The sequence below is a fragment of the Metopolophium dirhodum genome, chromosome 8, assembly GCF_019925205.1.
Source record: "Metopolophium dirhodum isolate CAU chromosome 8, ASM1992520v1, whole genome shotgun sequence".
In the NCBI taxonomy this organism is placed as follows: Eukaryota; Metazoa; Arthropoda; class Insecta; order Hemiptera; family Aphididae; genus Metopolophium; species Metopolophium dirhodum.
In genome coordinates, this window is record NC_083567.1 from 23,552,618 (window position 1) to 23,569,481 (window position 16,864).

The 16,864-nt window shown below is 32.6% G+C and overlaps 1 protein-coding gene across 2 annotated transcripts in view; it reads left to right on the forward strand.

Annotated features, from left to right (window-relative positions):
* LOC132950799 (protein outspread-like) overlaps positions 1 to 16,864 on the forward strand; it is an 87,980-nt gene that overhangs the window by 45,320 nt on the left and 25,796 nt on the right. For both annotated transcript variants that reach the window (XM_061022370.1, XM_061022371.1), the window contains exons 4-5: positions 1,961 to 2,158; positions 8,298 to 8,403. In XM_061022370.1, the coding sequence (XP_060878353.1) occupies positions 1,961 to 2,158; positions 8,298 to 8,403 (304 nt within the window). The remainder of the gene's footprint in view (positions 1 to 1,960; positions 2,159 to 8,297; positions 8,404 to 16,864) is intronic.

The following is a 16,864-nucleotide window of genomic DNA, read 5'->3' on the forward strand; positions in this document are numbered from 1 at the left end:
AAATCACGACGATAGTATTAGTTTTTTTTAAACGTATTTAACTATTATAGGTATACTGAATAAGTCGACAACTTTCTATAGGTATTTTATTTTTTGGTAATTTTTCTGGGCGCATGGACCTATTCTACACGTACACACGGCTATCTCTCTCTGTATATACATATAATTATATATATATATGTATATCTGAATATAAATTTAAACTAAACATGGTGCTATATAGGTACCTGGTACCTAGCTACATAATATTAAATATTATACATGTATTTCCGACAAAGCGACGCTGTAAACCTGCATCATTATGCCTATTATTTATGGCTTTCGAGTAAACGCATTAATTCAATCCAATATGGTGTTTAGAAAATATTTACAAAAACCGGCGATTTCAATTTGTTATTAACGCGTTTCACGAAAATATATATTATGCACCGTTTTGGACGCATTATATTATTGGCTTATATTGTGTGCGTGAATATATACATAAAATATGCATTCGTTGTATATTTTTCATATGCACATTATATTTAAAAGTGTTTATAGTTATGTGTGTATCACTTTATATTAAAAACGTAAATTTTCGTTTCTCGAGGAAAAAATCAACAATAAAATGTATTGACAAATATGAATAACCTACCTACCTATATAAAATATTAATAGGTATACACGTTACACGTATATGCACACAAACCTCTTGGCGTTTTTAACGGTTTTTATTACACTTGACGTTTATGACTGAACGATTTATAACACTATTTATTTTTTACAACTAACCTGTGTTATGACAAAATACAGATTTCATCGTACCTTATAACTTTACTTTATTCTTAGTTCCAAAATATACCTCATACTCCTTAGTATGAAAGTATATCTGCATATAATATTATGTCTTTAAGTGATATTTATTGTACTCCAAAAAAAAACCATATACGTTAAATACCCAGTTTTATTAGGTTACTCGATTTTTGAACCATCAGCGAAATTTTTTTTAATTTAATATTATATATTAACTTATTATATTATCATACCTATACTTATTTCGATTAGTCGAACACTCAATAATATACATTTTACCTACTTATTATTGTTATACGGTGAAATTTCCGTATAACAAACTTTTAATTAACAAAATGTTCTGTTTAACGAAATATTTTTGAGAACCAAACTAAATTAGAACCAAATTTATTCAATTTCTATTTGACGAAATTTTCTATAATACGAATTTGTTTATGCTCCATGAGACTTCGTAATATGGAAGTTTCTCTGTATTTAGAAGTTTTGTTTAAACGTATTTACTGAATGTAAATAAATCTTTATAGGTATTTATTAAAGCTCTAAAATTCTAAAAAAAAAGCTCGGGCAGATAATGACTACGATGTATATAATAATATAATATTTTATTGATGGTCACCTCGTTTACGGAAGTCTATGATTCATGCTATCGTAAACACTAATTTTCTTTTTAAAAAAATAGAGTCAATACTATATTTAATTATACCTATGTAACCTAACCTAACGAGCATAATCGTATGTCTATCAATATTTTAAATAAGGTTTTTTGTTCACTCGTAGGTTTTCCTTCAGCTGTTTTCGTCACAACTGTTTTGTTTGAAATTATTGTATGTACAGCCAGGCTCTTAATAATACTCAGTATATAGGTAGGTGCGTGATATTCAAATTTAAGACGCACAAACCTATTGTGATTAGATAAATTGATTCTTCATCATCGTCTATGTCAAAATATAAGCTAGGTACGCAACCTTGTTTCAAAGACTTGCAGCGTCCATCGATAATCCTTGTTATACGTTTATTATGTCCTCGAATGTCTCACGTAGGCGTTTGTTAGAATTGAATGGCTTCCGGACAGTGCAGTGCCTCGGTTTCTTACCTTATAATAATAATATACACAATGATGAATATTTACAAATTGTCTTATTTATATGTATGCACGTTTTCCTTCCAGCCGGACACCGTACCGCAGGCCAGACTGGACATGTTCACAGCCATCGCTGTGGAAGAAGCTGACGAAGCGACCGGAAACCCACACAGTTTAGCCGTTACATCCTCTGACCGGAGTATTCACTTCGTCAGAGGAGCATGCAGGGAAGAAGCCAAGGGTTGGAAAGACGTACTTACCTCATACATGCGTCATACTACACAGGTAAACATAATTATGCTTTATACATATAATATGCATATACACAAGAGACAAACCTTATAGTTACTAAGTACGTTTTAATAATATATGAGGTTTATAAATTATTTTGTTTAATAGTTTCATCCAATTATAAAAAATTATAACTGTATTTCATGTTTATTTTTTGTGTTGCTCGGTGCTTTTGAAAACTACTAGGAATTTCAAATTTTGACCTCCTGAATGCACCAACTAGATTAACTTTCCCATCAAACAAGATACTGTTGAAGAAAATCGAAGCAGTATTATTGCCCCAAAAGGTGTTGACAGACACAAAAATAAAAATTAAATTCGTTGTAAAATCAAAACATTCATCGCTCCTCTCAGAATCAAAAATGTTTTTCATCATGTCATATTTGATATTTGTTACTTTAGCCTATATTCTTATTGTATCAAACGGTATAGATAGTATATTAAACGGGCAAAATAAAATTAACAAATCACGAATATTATTGCTAAGAATATACGAATAATAGTAGGTAGGTATATTCTGGTTTATGTGTTATTAAACATTCTTTTTGTTCATAATTCAGTTGTACTATGGAAATTTAAGTATTTTATTTAATATATCATACCTATATTTATTATATATTATTAGTAAAAGTACCTACCATATTAATACCTATTTTTTTTTTTATCACATGACTTTAAGCTGAAATGTACGAATGATTTGTAAATTAATTGTAAATGAAACGTGAAGATATTTATCTTTTATTATGTTTATAATTTATATGCCAATAAGTGTTATTTTGAATAAAAATGCATTTTATTACGTCATGTCAAATATAAAAAAGGTAATGCATTTTAGGTATGTCATTGATTTGCTTTTATTATTAAAAACGTAAAAAAATATCAGAAAATTAAAAAATAATTACCTGTTGTAATCGATGCAAGTAATGATATAGGTACATTTCTATAAAATGTAATTTATTACATGGATCAGACTTCTGCTATACTATATTACTATAATTGATTAGTTAGTGCGATTATTTAAGTAGGTATTTATTCATACAAAGGTTTGTTAAAGAAACTGCGATTCGTTGCTGAAAACGGTGCACTTTAAAAATGATTACCATATACCTACGTTCTATACATTTTAGATTCTGAGCGAAGCGATGTTGATTTTACAATGATGTGTGTTTTTTTTTATTTTTTTTTTTTTTTTTGTGTCTGTCATCACCTTTTATGACATTAAAAGTGCTTGGATTTTCTTCAACAGTAACTTTTCTGATAGGAAAGTGAATCTAGTTGGTACTTTAGGGGGTCAAAAGTAAAAATTTCCCGGTAGTTTTCAAAAGCGAAGTGAAAAACATAAGAACAATTAAGGAAAAACGGGAATTTTTACGCAAATTCTTTTTTCGAGATAATCGATTTTGGTTTTTGGTGCAACTCTTAAACAAATGACCGTACATGACATTTTGACTGAATGTTTATATTAGCATTTTCTATACACCATAACATTTTCCAAATATTTTGACTTATTTTGAACTTTTTACGGACATTCTCAGTTTCTATTTTTTTTTTAGTTTTTTTTCTTTAAATATCAATAAAATTTTATTTGTTGATTAAAAAAGCTTAAAATATTAATAGAAGGCATCTAGTATATTGTTTCAAAGGCAGATGAAAAAAATCAAAAATCCATAGGCACAGTTTTTTTTATAAGCATTTAAAGTTCAAATTTTGACAAAATGTATCAAATTCAAAGTTTAATTATTTTTTTGTAGTTAAAAATTTTTAAAATGTTCAACTTTTATAGCTAAGGATTGAAAATTTAAAACAAAGTTTCTAATAAATAGTTCACGCTATAACCAAAGATATATATAAAAGATATAAAAACATGGTTATTTTTTTATTATTCTGAACGTTTTGGTCGTTTCATCGAGGTTACATCGAAAATAAAAATGCTTTCATTGGTTCGTATCTGTCATTAGGTATGTTATTTTTTCTAACGTAACTATAATATTATATCGCCCGAAAAGAAACTCGTCATCTGTTATTTTATTTGGAGTGCCGATCGTGATAGGTTTTTTCTGTATTTTTGGAAGGCCTATAATATATATATAATTATTAACTTTGTTTTTTTTCGTATAAAAAAAAAATACACGTGGGGACTGGTACCCAGATAAACCGGTTCCGAAACTTCCAATCCAATCAGAACCAATATCCCGATCTATATTATTACTGTTATTGCGAGCCTATCCTCCCGATGATCGTGATGTCTACTATAATATTATATAGCTGCTATATTATAGTATCGGTCCATCGTGTTCACATATTATGTCAGCCGCGTGTCAGCAAAATCCTACGATTCATCAGCCTCCCTCTCCGCCCATTCGTTTCGGTCCGCTTTAGATTCGTACACTGCAGACTGTGTGATCTAGTTCATCGTCAGCAATAATACACGACACATAATACACAATGCGTCTATTGTGCGTCTATATGCGTGTTATGGAAACCCGAAACGGCTTGTGTGGTTGTCAAACTGAACGAAAATCTCGGCGCAGGAGTGAGGGAGGAAGCTTTTTGATAGTTAACTTTTTGACCTATCCGCATCTGACTTGCTCGTGTCTTGTCTATACTCACAATAAGTCACCTACTGAACTATACAATTATATTATATGCCTAGGTGGCTAGGTACCAACTTTTTTTTTTTTTTTATTTAGAAAAATATATTTACAATCTATTTTACAATAATCAGTAAGTATGATGACAAAGTTTATATAACATTATAAAATATTCGAATAGGAAGACCCTCAGTAGTGTCACCTGACCAGAGATGGGTACCAACTTAGATTTTAAAATATACTTTTGACTTACCGGGTTACGCGAAGTTTGGCTATTATAATTGTCATATATAGAGCAGTTACATAATATACAGTGCCTGTCATATTTATAAAAAATATTTGCAAAGATAATTGAAATTTTAGGGGGATTTATTTTTTTTCTAATAGGTTTTCGTTTACAAAAATACAACAAATTCGCACAACCACACTTCCAAATTATTATCAATATGTTTTTTTTTAGGACTTTATAATTATTTGAGTTAACTAAGCCCCTGTATGACTCCTCTCTATAATCACCGCCTATATATTAAATACAGATATCGGGATATGCATCATAATATTATCATACGATTCCTAAATGCATTTCTTATAAACAAGGTTAACGCACTCGGTGACTGGACTATATTATACAAAATATAATATATATCCAGACCGGTATACCCATCATATTATTATTATAATATTTTAAACCACTTACCAATATCGGTCGATGAAGATTAGTTTGTTTATATAATATATTATAAGATTTTGTGTGTATATTTTTATTATAGTTTATCGATGCTCATTGTCTTGGAACATCGGCACGTGGGTAATAAACCAGATCGTTTTCCCATTTTTTTCATCTCCCCGGAGATTGTTTTATATATTAATTAAGACCGCGTATACAGACGGACGTTTTAACGAGCCGTGACCAATGATCAATTCGATCGTATCGGTTCTAGCTAAACGTCATTTAAATACCGGCAGCGACGATCGAGCTGCGTGCACGCATATATACAGTCCAACTTTCGAACGCCAAAAAAAATTGTTACGACACTGCGGGGCTGACATTTATCGGCGAGACGCGTGACATTTTTTTTTCTTTTTAAAAGAAAGACTAATATTATCTATAATAATATATATTATTAGTTTAGTTTTATATTATGCGTACAACTGCACCGGCGAATGACGTCGCTGCCGCGGGACCGCGAGAAGGAATAGCTGCTGCAGGCGATATTCACTCGCAAACTCGATCACGATTGGCCAATTACGGTTTAGGAATTCGCCTTGGGCTTCCCGTATAATAATAATAATAATAAGCGCGTTTTAGAAGGTGCGCGGCAGTGGCCATCCTGACAGCGAGGAAAGGAAAAAAATGACTAATGTTCTCCGCCGCGCCGCGGTAAACAGATAATATATATAATATAATACTACCTTCAAGGTCGTCCAAGTATATATACAGGGTGATTCACCAAGCATCTTCAGCACCATGTAATCTTTTAAACGAGCAATTACTAGTTTTGATTTTTTTTTAACCAACCTATAGACTTACTCTTCAAATACTTAGATTTTTTGTAACATAATTTAAAGAGTGTCCTGTGGTGGTACAAAGTTCTTTTTTTATAATGAAAACTTCTCTTTTTACTGTATAAATTATTAGAAAGATGGTTTTTTTTAATTTTTTGACCAAAGATAATGGTAAACGACAAAAGGCATGGAGGACTATGATGATTTTCAAAATTTGTCTGAATATTGTACTTGACTAAATATTAATATATTTCATCTATTTTATGTTTGCGCATAGTAATCATTATATTCGTATTATATACTTTCATCCAATAGGTAATCCAAATTTGAATAAATGCTTAATTTAAGGATAAAGTGAAGTTAAGCGTGCTAGGCGAATCATCCTGTATAATTCATTGCAGCGACTGAGTGGCTCAATCACATATTCACATGTTAATTGTATAACCGAATGTCTGGCTGACGCGCAATTGCGGTATACCTTACCTGTGTGTTGTGTGTGATTTATTATCATCGCCACAGACGGCAGGGTTGGTGCGGAATTGTTGCCGGTTTCGATTTACATAATTTTTGTACTCGGCTAGCAGCAGCAGCAGTGACAGTCTGTCATGAACCACCGCGACCGATTATGCTCGTTTAATGGCGCACACCTTTTTTTTGTGTTTTTTTTAATCTCTGACAACGACGATTACATATCATTATGCGTATGTTGCTGGTTTTGCGATTATGGATTATGGAATGATGTATACTATAATAATAAAAAAATATATCTCGGCTTCGACTATCGCAGTGTTAGAGTGTGTGTGTGGGTGGACCGTAAGGGTTTCGCCACGTGTTAGACTATGCGCCTACGCGATTTACGTTATATTATTATTGTATTGTCGTATACTCACAAACACATACACACCCACACACACAGCCCTCGAAATTGACGTTCAGTAAGAGACTTCGATGGATTTTTTTTGTTCTTTTCGTCCTATAACGACGGCGACGTGTAGAGTTAAAAGTGTTTCAGATCACGATCTTAATAATATACAAGTTATGTTTATATATAATACGCTGTTATATATTATGTATAATACTAGATTTAGCATATGCCCGCAGTGGCTCTCCCCATTCAAATCCGAATGACATTAGTCACTCGATAGTCGATACCATTGTGCTTTGAGTAATGAGCATACATAAAGGGCACAACTAAAATCGACATTTCGATGTTTATTATGGTTTCCCCTCAAACGATTATATATAAATAGGCAGCCGAGTTTTAAACAATAGTTGTGTAGATACATTTTATGTAAATTTGACTGAGAGTCAATACGTAACTCGATAACGTCTTCTGTCTTTCTGGTGTACCTATAATATACCTTTGGTCATTTTAATAAAATCATTATAATTTTTAAATTTATTTTTTAGGTAAAAAAATAAATGGCACATACGTAAATCCGTAAATGTATAAACCTACTAACCCATAGTGATTTTTTTTGTTCAAAATGTATTTACCAGTATAAATTTATAAATTTATTTACAAACAATAGTAATTGATAACGATAAACCACTATCTACTTGTATTATTCTTGCGTTGATATTCGTATATGCATACTACTTACAATAATATATAATCACATGTTAAATGTTAGAAAATTAAAAAAAAAATTTATAAAAATATATATAATGATTTTAATTTATAAAAACTACGTTCCTGCAAATGATAATATGTACAACATCATTGTTGATAATATGTCAAAATTCCTTACTATTCGAAGTGTGTGTGGTTACTTATATTATATACATTAATTAAAAGTTATACATTTTATTATTTTAATATGATATTCGCTAACATTTAGGGGTGGGTGTATTTTATCCTTATCTAATAAAAATATATTGTCTAGATAGATACCATTCTGATGGAATGATATTGTACCCGTATTATCTACGCATCGTGTTTGTCCCAACGAATTGTTGGCATAAATATTTATCTTATACCTGATATTTATATTATACATTAACCTTGTTTACATATTTTTATTTCGTTGTTATAGATAACTCCGACGACCAATGGCGGTGTACCAAAGCACAAGCGGAACTCGACGTTTCCAGGTCCAAACACTACATCCGGCGCTCTGAATGGACCAGTAGTAGTCAGAGGTAAATTATTATTGAATATTAGCAATGACTTTATTGTGTACGCAGCAATGTGCGTGCGTGTTTATTATCCAAAAGGAAAATAATAATAATACAATTTTACTTCCGGCGGATGGGGCATGCTAGCGTTCGAACTGTGGCTCTCTGTAGCTACTGCTGCTACAGTAGTGCTCGCGCGCGTTATCCTTGGATCTGATATATAATACGCGCGTGTGCAGGCAATTGTGTAACGGGTTCGCGTCGGACGCCGGTTAAACTGGTTGCTATGTATAATAATATATATAGGTACGCGGCCGTGGAGACCTATACCTATGTATAATGTAATGTAAATACGTAATTAAACCAATTCGAACATTCTTTTCGGTTTGCATCAATATATAATATTCCAAACGTGAAAAAATCGTCGGGCGATTTATAGCTATATATTACTATACCTATCTGTTGTACCTATATAATACTACTTATATTATAATACGCACACGTCTCGACAACTGTCCGCGCGCTCAACAAATGTCCTTATATATTATTATAATAATACGTATAAATTAACGCGTTGTCGAGCCTCGACTTTTTACCATAATATTACGGTCTTGTCTTGGTATTCAAATTAACTGTATAGTTCGTATATGTAAACACACATGTGCATACATATATTATACGCGTTTGTACAAATAGGTATAATATTCCACCTCGATTCTTTTCCGCGGTGCGTAATACCTATTTACTGATTTAATTTTCTCTCCGGTATATTATATGGCGATGTTTCCATTTTATTTGCATACGCCGCGTATTATGTGTGAAAATATTTTTTTAGAATATCGCGCGTGGCGTTTTGTTGTATTACGATTTTTTTGAAATCCATCGCATTATTATACACCGCAGTTTCTCGCACCTAAATACGTACATACGTCATACACCATCTATATGTATACCATAATAATCTATACATTGCGATCGTCTAAAACCGCAAAAACGGTATACCATGACTGCTTAGACGTGTTTTCACGCCACCACACACGGCTTCGGTATAAATATATACCTTACGGATAATATTCTCATTACAATATTATATTATAATATAGTGTGTGAAAAATGAAAATCCCTACTCGTAAGTATGCGTTTTTAGAAATTCTTCCGTGCAGCCTTATACCATAAAAAAAAATAAAAAGTATATGTTTTATACACTATAGTCAAAATTATTTATGTCGATCGTTTAGCAATCTAAGCACAAAAGCTGTTTTCAAACAAAAATACCTAATGTATCGCTAAAAAGACAATAATAGTAGTATGCGTTTATTTGACTATGTTAATGTTCGACTAGTTTTAATATTTGTACTGTGAATATGTTCAAGTTCTTCTTGCTTTTATTTTTTAACAACTGAGCGCTACTATAATATAAGTTAGACAGTTCTGCAGAATTCATTATAGACCAATGGCGTCATTTGGTTGGCTGAGGGGGTTACTATGTACGTACATTCATCCTAATTTAGCCTCCATATACTATGTTAAAGTATGTTAAAAGGACGTCGCACCCGCATGTGTTATCTCCGTCTTACACACGACATAGACAAAACGCGTTTACGCAGTCTGAGTAGAACTCGCTCAATTTTGGTGTTAGAATAAAAACACCTATTATAAAATTAAAATATGACAGTATTTTGTAAGAAAATACGGTGTGTTTTTTTTTTACAAGTTTAGCTGAGGGACATAATAAGGGATTATATGGGAAATTTTAAAAATATGAACAATATACATTATACATACTTCAATACTTCAATACTTCCACCGAAATATTCTTATCGGCACGTTCCGTACACTATTACTTGTTACTACTTACTACTACAAATTAAAAATATAATATAAAACATTCAATATTCAATAGTTCTGACAAATACTCATAGTCTATGTATATAGGTTAGAAGGTTCTATAATATGTATTATGTAGGCTGAATGGTTTGCCCTATAGTCTATCAAAAACTTAAATGACTGCTATCATCCACAGGTCGGATATACTGAGCGTATATGCAGAATGTTAAGCAATATGACCCACAGCAGTCCGTCCCGTTCCCATTAATCTCGTAATCACGTCGTGGTCGCGCGTTCTTATATTATTTTATACGTTTAGGTACCGTTGTGTACGACAACAATAGGAGACACTATTGCAATCCACGTGCCTGTAATAGTTTTCTATGCAGCGTGTATATTGTAGTAAGTAGTACCCTCTGGCTCTGTCGTCACAGTTTTTTGCTATTTTTTTTTCCTTCCTGAGTCCGATCGCTTACGTATCGCATTATTATTTTAAATTCTATGGGCCGCAGCGCACATGACGAGCGTGTTGAAAAGAGGATAACCCCTCGGCCGCGTTCAATATTCAAAACGATGCGTTTTACCTAAAGCGTATGTATTATATACGTGTACGTTATACACGTCCCACCGTAAGACTATAGTGTATCATATACGGCCGCCGGTCATCGTCCTCTTTTTTGGTGGTTTCACGATCTGATTAATAATAATAATAATGATAAAAAAAAAATAGTACATCCATAGCCAAGAGAATAAGAGACACATTTCATAAAAATATTAACCCAAATTTCTATTATGGAATACATCGTATCGTTATCTGATTGTGCGTACGAATATTAACTGGTGTCGAAAAAAAACAGCGTCAGAGGCAGAGCTTAAGATTGTAGCGGCGTTCTTTGGTTTAATTAGAAGCTCAAAAACAAGCAGCCCTCAGTAATGGAATTTCAGGTTTAGTAAAAAAGAAAAATAACCAGTTTTGTCATTTTACACGAGAACAGTCGGGTTCGGTCACAATTACCTGCGAAATATTTTGCATATGTATGTAATATGATAAATATATAAATGTTTTAACGTCGATGGCGGTATAAAGGTTAAATCTGTGGTAAAGCCAGTTTGCTATTTTTTTCTTTATCTCCTGTGTACCACTTCGTGTTGACGGAGTGCGTATTAAAAGTTAAAACCATATTTGATTAGTTATCGCCCGTAGAGAGTAATTGCCAATACTAAATATATAATATATTTTCGTACACCTATAACTATATATTATATTGGCAACGTTGCTTCAATAACTCTCAATTTGGTCATTATATTATTATTATAATTTTTTAATTACATATATATATAGTGTAACTACAGTTTAATTATATTTTATTCAGATTTAGTATAATATTTTAAACGTAATTTAGAAACACGATGAGGTGAACATTTTGTAAAAAAAAAAAAAATCGTTTTAAAAGAATTATCTTACGGAACCCCTAACACGTATAACCAATTATTCATATTATTATATTATTACAAAGCCTGCACTTTTAAATAAGATGCCATTTATATTTTTTGTTTTTTGCGTTTAAATTTAATTAAATGCTTATATATGGAGCGTGTCTGTGTTTTTTTTATTTAGGATATTATGCTAAAAATAGTAGCTTTAAACGGGTTTTGCGTGGTGCGTATAATGAAATATAGTTTTATGTTAATTTTTTTCTATGGACAAATGACAAACGATTACTCTCTCGTAGACTTCCCAAAATGCACATATTTTAGAAATTTTCTTCAGATTTGAATTTAATTATCTCAGAGATAATACCAAAATGCTCAAAACACATGCAGTGCTTTTTATAAATTTATAATAGAATTGTTCATGGTTATATGTTAAAACTTAATATGTAAATCGTGATTCGTGACGTGTTTGAATAATATTATTATTACCAGTATTATATAGAGAAACAAATTTATTTAAAATATATTGATATCGATCTATATTTGCATATAATAAACGTATACGGTCCCAAGCGTTGGCATATTATATTATACGAAATAGGTAATAGGCATAATCATTAATCTGTGTATTAATCTGTTATTACGTAATAATGTAATATGCTTATATGCAGGACGCAGGTTATTATTATTTCTTGGTCGAAACCGATCTATCGGGTAAATCTATGACTGGATGTCAATTAATTAAAATTAAAATTCGATATAATATAATATAACTCAACATTTGAGAGTTAGTATAATATTTTAGTATGTGTATGATATTATAATAATCGGAACGGGATTAGGAAAGTGTTCTAATGAGTAATAACTTCCTGTGATATATTATTATTATTATTATTCGATCATAATATTATATACGCGTACGTGTATTACATTACAATTAATGTGGTGCACGTTTCCTACGTATAGATTTTCGTCAACAAATGAAAAAAAACATTACCAAAAATGTGAATAAACAACGCTCTTCGTATTATGTACGACGTGTAACGATTAATAAAGCATATGTATACTGTTGAACCAACTTCCGGTCAGATAACCTGGAGATTGAAAATCTGAACCACGCATTTTAATATAATAGGTACTAGGTACGTATACAATATCAACAATTCGGTGCTTTTAATTACAATTTAACTAGCCCGAAATATTAAACGAAATTTAATAGTTTTACAACATATAGGTTGGTATAGCATTGCATAACACTATAATAATATGATACAGTATATTATTCAATATTTATGTCGTTTTAATAAATTATAAATAAATACATTTATGATTGCATTATATTTTTCTTTGTTTTCATAATTTTCATTATTCTTCTAAATAACTATAACTTACGAGAACGAAAAAAATCTTCGTTTATAGTATTCGAAATGGGAGGTGTTAAATAGTAAATCTGATACCTGCAATACGAATGTCATAAAAGTATTTTATTTAAGACCTGGCCTGCTCTAATTTAGCTCAATCATTAAAACTGTTAGTCATTGGATAAACTTGACCCTCGCACGGCATTAACAGTACCTATGTCCAAATTTTTAAATATTTAAATAGCTAATTAAATTTGACACTGTTGAATAAATTATTTTTTTATATCCGCATAGGTAGTTGAATCGCTAAATTTAACGGTAATGTTGATGAGTTGCCATTTTTAAACAAAAAATATCTTTTTATTTTATTTTTTATTATTTCAAATTTAAGATAACTTAGTTGAAAAAAATCTCGAGATGTTATTCCCTTTGTTTGAGTTTGTTAATATTTCTGTAAACAAACTTTTACTCGAATTTTTTTATCATAACGCGCACTTGGCAGTTGGAAAAAAATGCATTTGAATAAATAATATAATACATCAACTTTGTCTGTATTTAGTTTATAATATTATGTTTGAATGCAGTTGTCATCTGCGGCAGCGAATGTAGACGACTCAGAGACTGCGCCACTCGCGACTATTGTATATTATACGACATGGCTGTATACTGTGGGTCTAACTACGAAAAAAACCCGTAGAGATAATACAAAACTCGCGTCGTCATATAACTGCATGCCCTCCGCGAAACTCGACACTAGTCAGAGAAATCGTTTTTGCCCGCCCGGCCTGTCACTGCAGCAATGCCGACTCCCGTGTCGCGAGACGAGTTTGCGTATATGTGTCTCTCTCTTTCCTCGGTAGGTATAGTGCTTTTTGGATGGTTAATGAACGTGGATCTGAAGAAAAAAATGGCGTTATAAACGGATTTTTCGGTGTAATATATACCCACCGTCGTCTAATGTGGGCTGCGAAAGAAGCTACTATCGTGCTGCAAGCACTCCACCGGCACACCACGGGTGGAGGAGTGTCGTGTGCTGTATACGCGTTTAATGAATGTCACCGTGGTATAGAAGTAGAAAAAAATTTAACTTGTGTGTGTGTGTGTGTCCGCTTGCAACGGTTTGCAGCGTTTGATGAAACCGCTCTCCGGATGCACAGGCACGCTCGCGATCAGGGCCGGTATTACAAATCTTTTTCTGCCGTATATATAATAATAGTTCGAATAATATGAGCGCGCACGGCCCCGTATTAATTAGTATATATCATAATATTATATATTTATATATATGTATACCAATGATATTTACGTTCACGCATTCCCGCGTGGTGGCCTAGTTTCCTTAATGAAAATAGCGACGACGTAGGTACCTATATGAAGGAAAAAACGCCGTGTATGACTCGCGCACGTGTAACGTTTATAATGATATTATGCGGCGTGCGATACACACACACACACACACACATGCAATAATAATAACTCCATTCGTATATGTATATACGTATATGCATACATATATGTATAATATAGTCGTCGGCATATAATTAATATACTGTGTGAGTAGCGAGTATATATATTTATGTATAAGACACAGGAGGCCCCCCCTACGGTGGTGACTCGGGAGTTCGTGTGTATTATACAGAGTGGTATTCTTTTACATCGCACTTAACACTTATATAGTGGCTATTTCCTTAACATGATAACCTAACCTTTTAATTTACCATATACGAGGAACTGAGTCACCAAAGGCCGAAGACCAGAGTGGAACTGCATTATACGTATATTAATCCTTATATTCACCCCAAGCTCCAATGCAGTTTATTTATAAGTACCCTTCATCAATTTTACAAAAGATGTGTGGCTTATATACGCGGCTGATGGCCTCTTCTCACTTATTTTCATTGGACAAGAAAAATTTCACTTTTCAGTTAATTGACTTTGACTTCGTGGATAAGCTGATTATCATATCTCTTGGCTCCATATAATACGGCCGTCCTGCCCTTGTTTTCAACCTTTACCGAATCAGTGGAGTAACCCTTAGGTAAAAGTTATATAGAGAAAAGTTTGAGTGTTCTAACCATATAAGAATCGTCCTGTATGTACCTATATTACATTGGGTAGATGACTATACACGCACAATATACGTTGTCGAATCGCGGTCACCGTGCAAGTAGATCACCGCAACCGTCGGAGGTACGCTCGGAGCCCGCAGGACGTCTTAACCGCAGGACCCCGGAGAAAGGGTTATTATAAGGACAAAAAGGAATATGTGTGACAATCGCATATTATTATAATGTTCGCGTGTACCGTATGCACAGTCATCAAACCACAGCCTGCACCGCGGGTCCAAGTCAACTTTTTATATACGGTCCTCGTCCTTTATAATCTTCCCTGCTAACTATAGGTACCTATAATAATGCGGCGAACTAGATTTCGACCAAACGTGACCGAATTCTCCACGTGCATATAAGGCCGCATGTATTACGATATTATGTATGCACGTAGTGTAAATTGACACAAAAATAATAAACAGTTCGATTTGGCCGAGTTCAGACACCGCGTCGAATTAATATAATATACCTGCACACAATCGTCGTCGATAGTATATAGGTATTTTACCGAGCGAGCTATACGCACGACGCGTATTAATTTAACTTTATTTTTTTATTCCGAACAATTTTCACCTTATTAATATACCGCTGACAGCTCCGCCGCAGCCACTATAATATATTATAGCCGTTAATCATCATTCCGCGGATTGCATTAAATCTATTTCTGTGCGGAATGAGACAAGTATACTCGAAATTTGCGAACGATTCCGATACAATACAGTCAGTAACTTGGTATATACGAATACGATACAGCGAGGTTATTTCATATTATTGTCTATTTATTATCATTATTAGCTCGCTGCACATTATATATATCGATATCTGTTTAAGGTTGTATTTACGCCGCGTCGAAGCGAGTGTCGTTAAAATAAACCTTTATACACGAGTACACGACATTCGTATTTGCTATTTCGTACACGTAGGACCGTTATTGTTGTGTACTATGTACAATTTCATTATCGTGTTACAATTATTGCCATATCATAATATTATTATGTCTGTAATATTTCGTCATTATATATTATTATAAAAGTGTCCTTCGCGCGTAGGGAATAAACTTCTTATTGTATCCGTTGAAAGTGTATTAAATATATTTTGAATGCGGTCAAGCAAAAAAAAAAAGTTAAGCCGAGTACCTTCTACCTAGGTAATTATCGACTGAAAAAGAGTTTAGTGCTAGTCAGGGCCGTTTGAATTCCGTTTTTGAAAATATTGGTTTAGGACGTTTATTATTACGACACGAAACGTGGACCAAAACTAATAAAAAAACACGAAGACGGTTTGTAATTATTTCTTTTTGCTTTTACTGTGCAACATTGCTCATTAAATATCCCATAGTGCAGCGCGCGTTAATGACTATATCATTACCGTACTACACAAGCACGCATAAAAACTTAAAAATAAATACCTTATTAGAATATCCTTAGAATTCCACGAGAAATATTGACGTGACAACTATCATGGTCATGTGAGACAAAACGAAAAAAGAACTGCGCAGAAGAATAATAATATATTATAGGGTAGCTACTTACATTATGGTTTTTTTTTCAAATGTTAAGTATATAAAATCGGTTGTTCGATACCACATTACCAAACAGGTGCACACTCGCTAACGGATAGATATTTAGAGGAGAGAATAATAAAAAGAAATTCTTGCCGGTGGAGATATATCGTTTGGGTCTTATTTTTTTTTCCACCGACGATATTATTATATTATTATTATTACGTCTGAGAAGAATTCTACAACGTACGTGC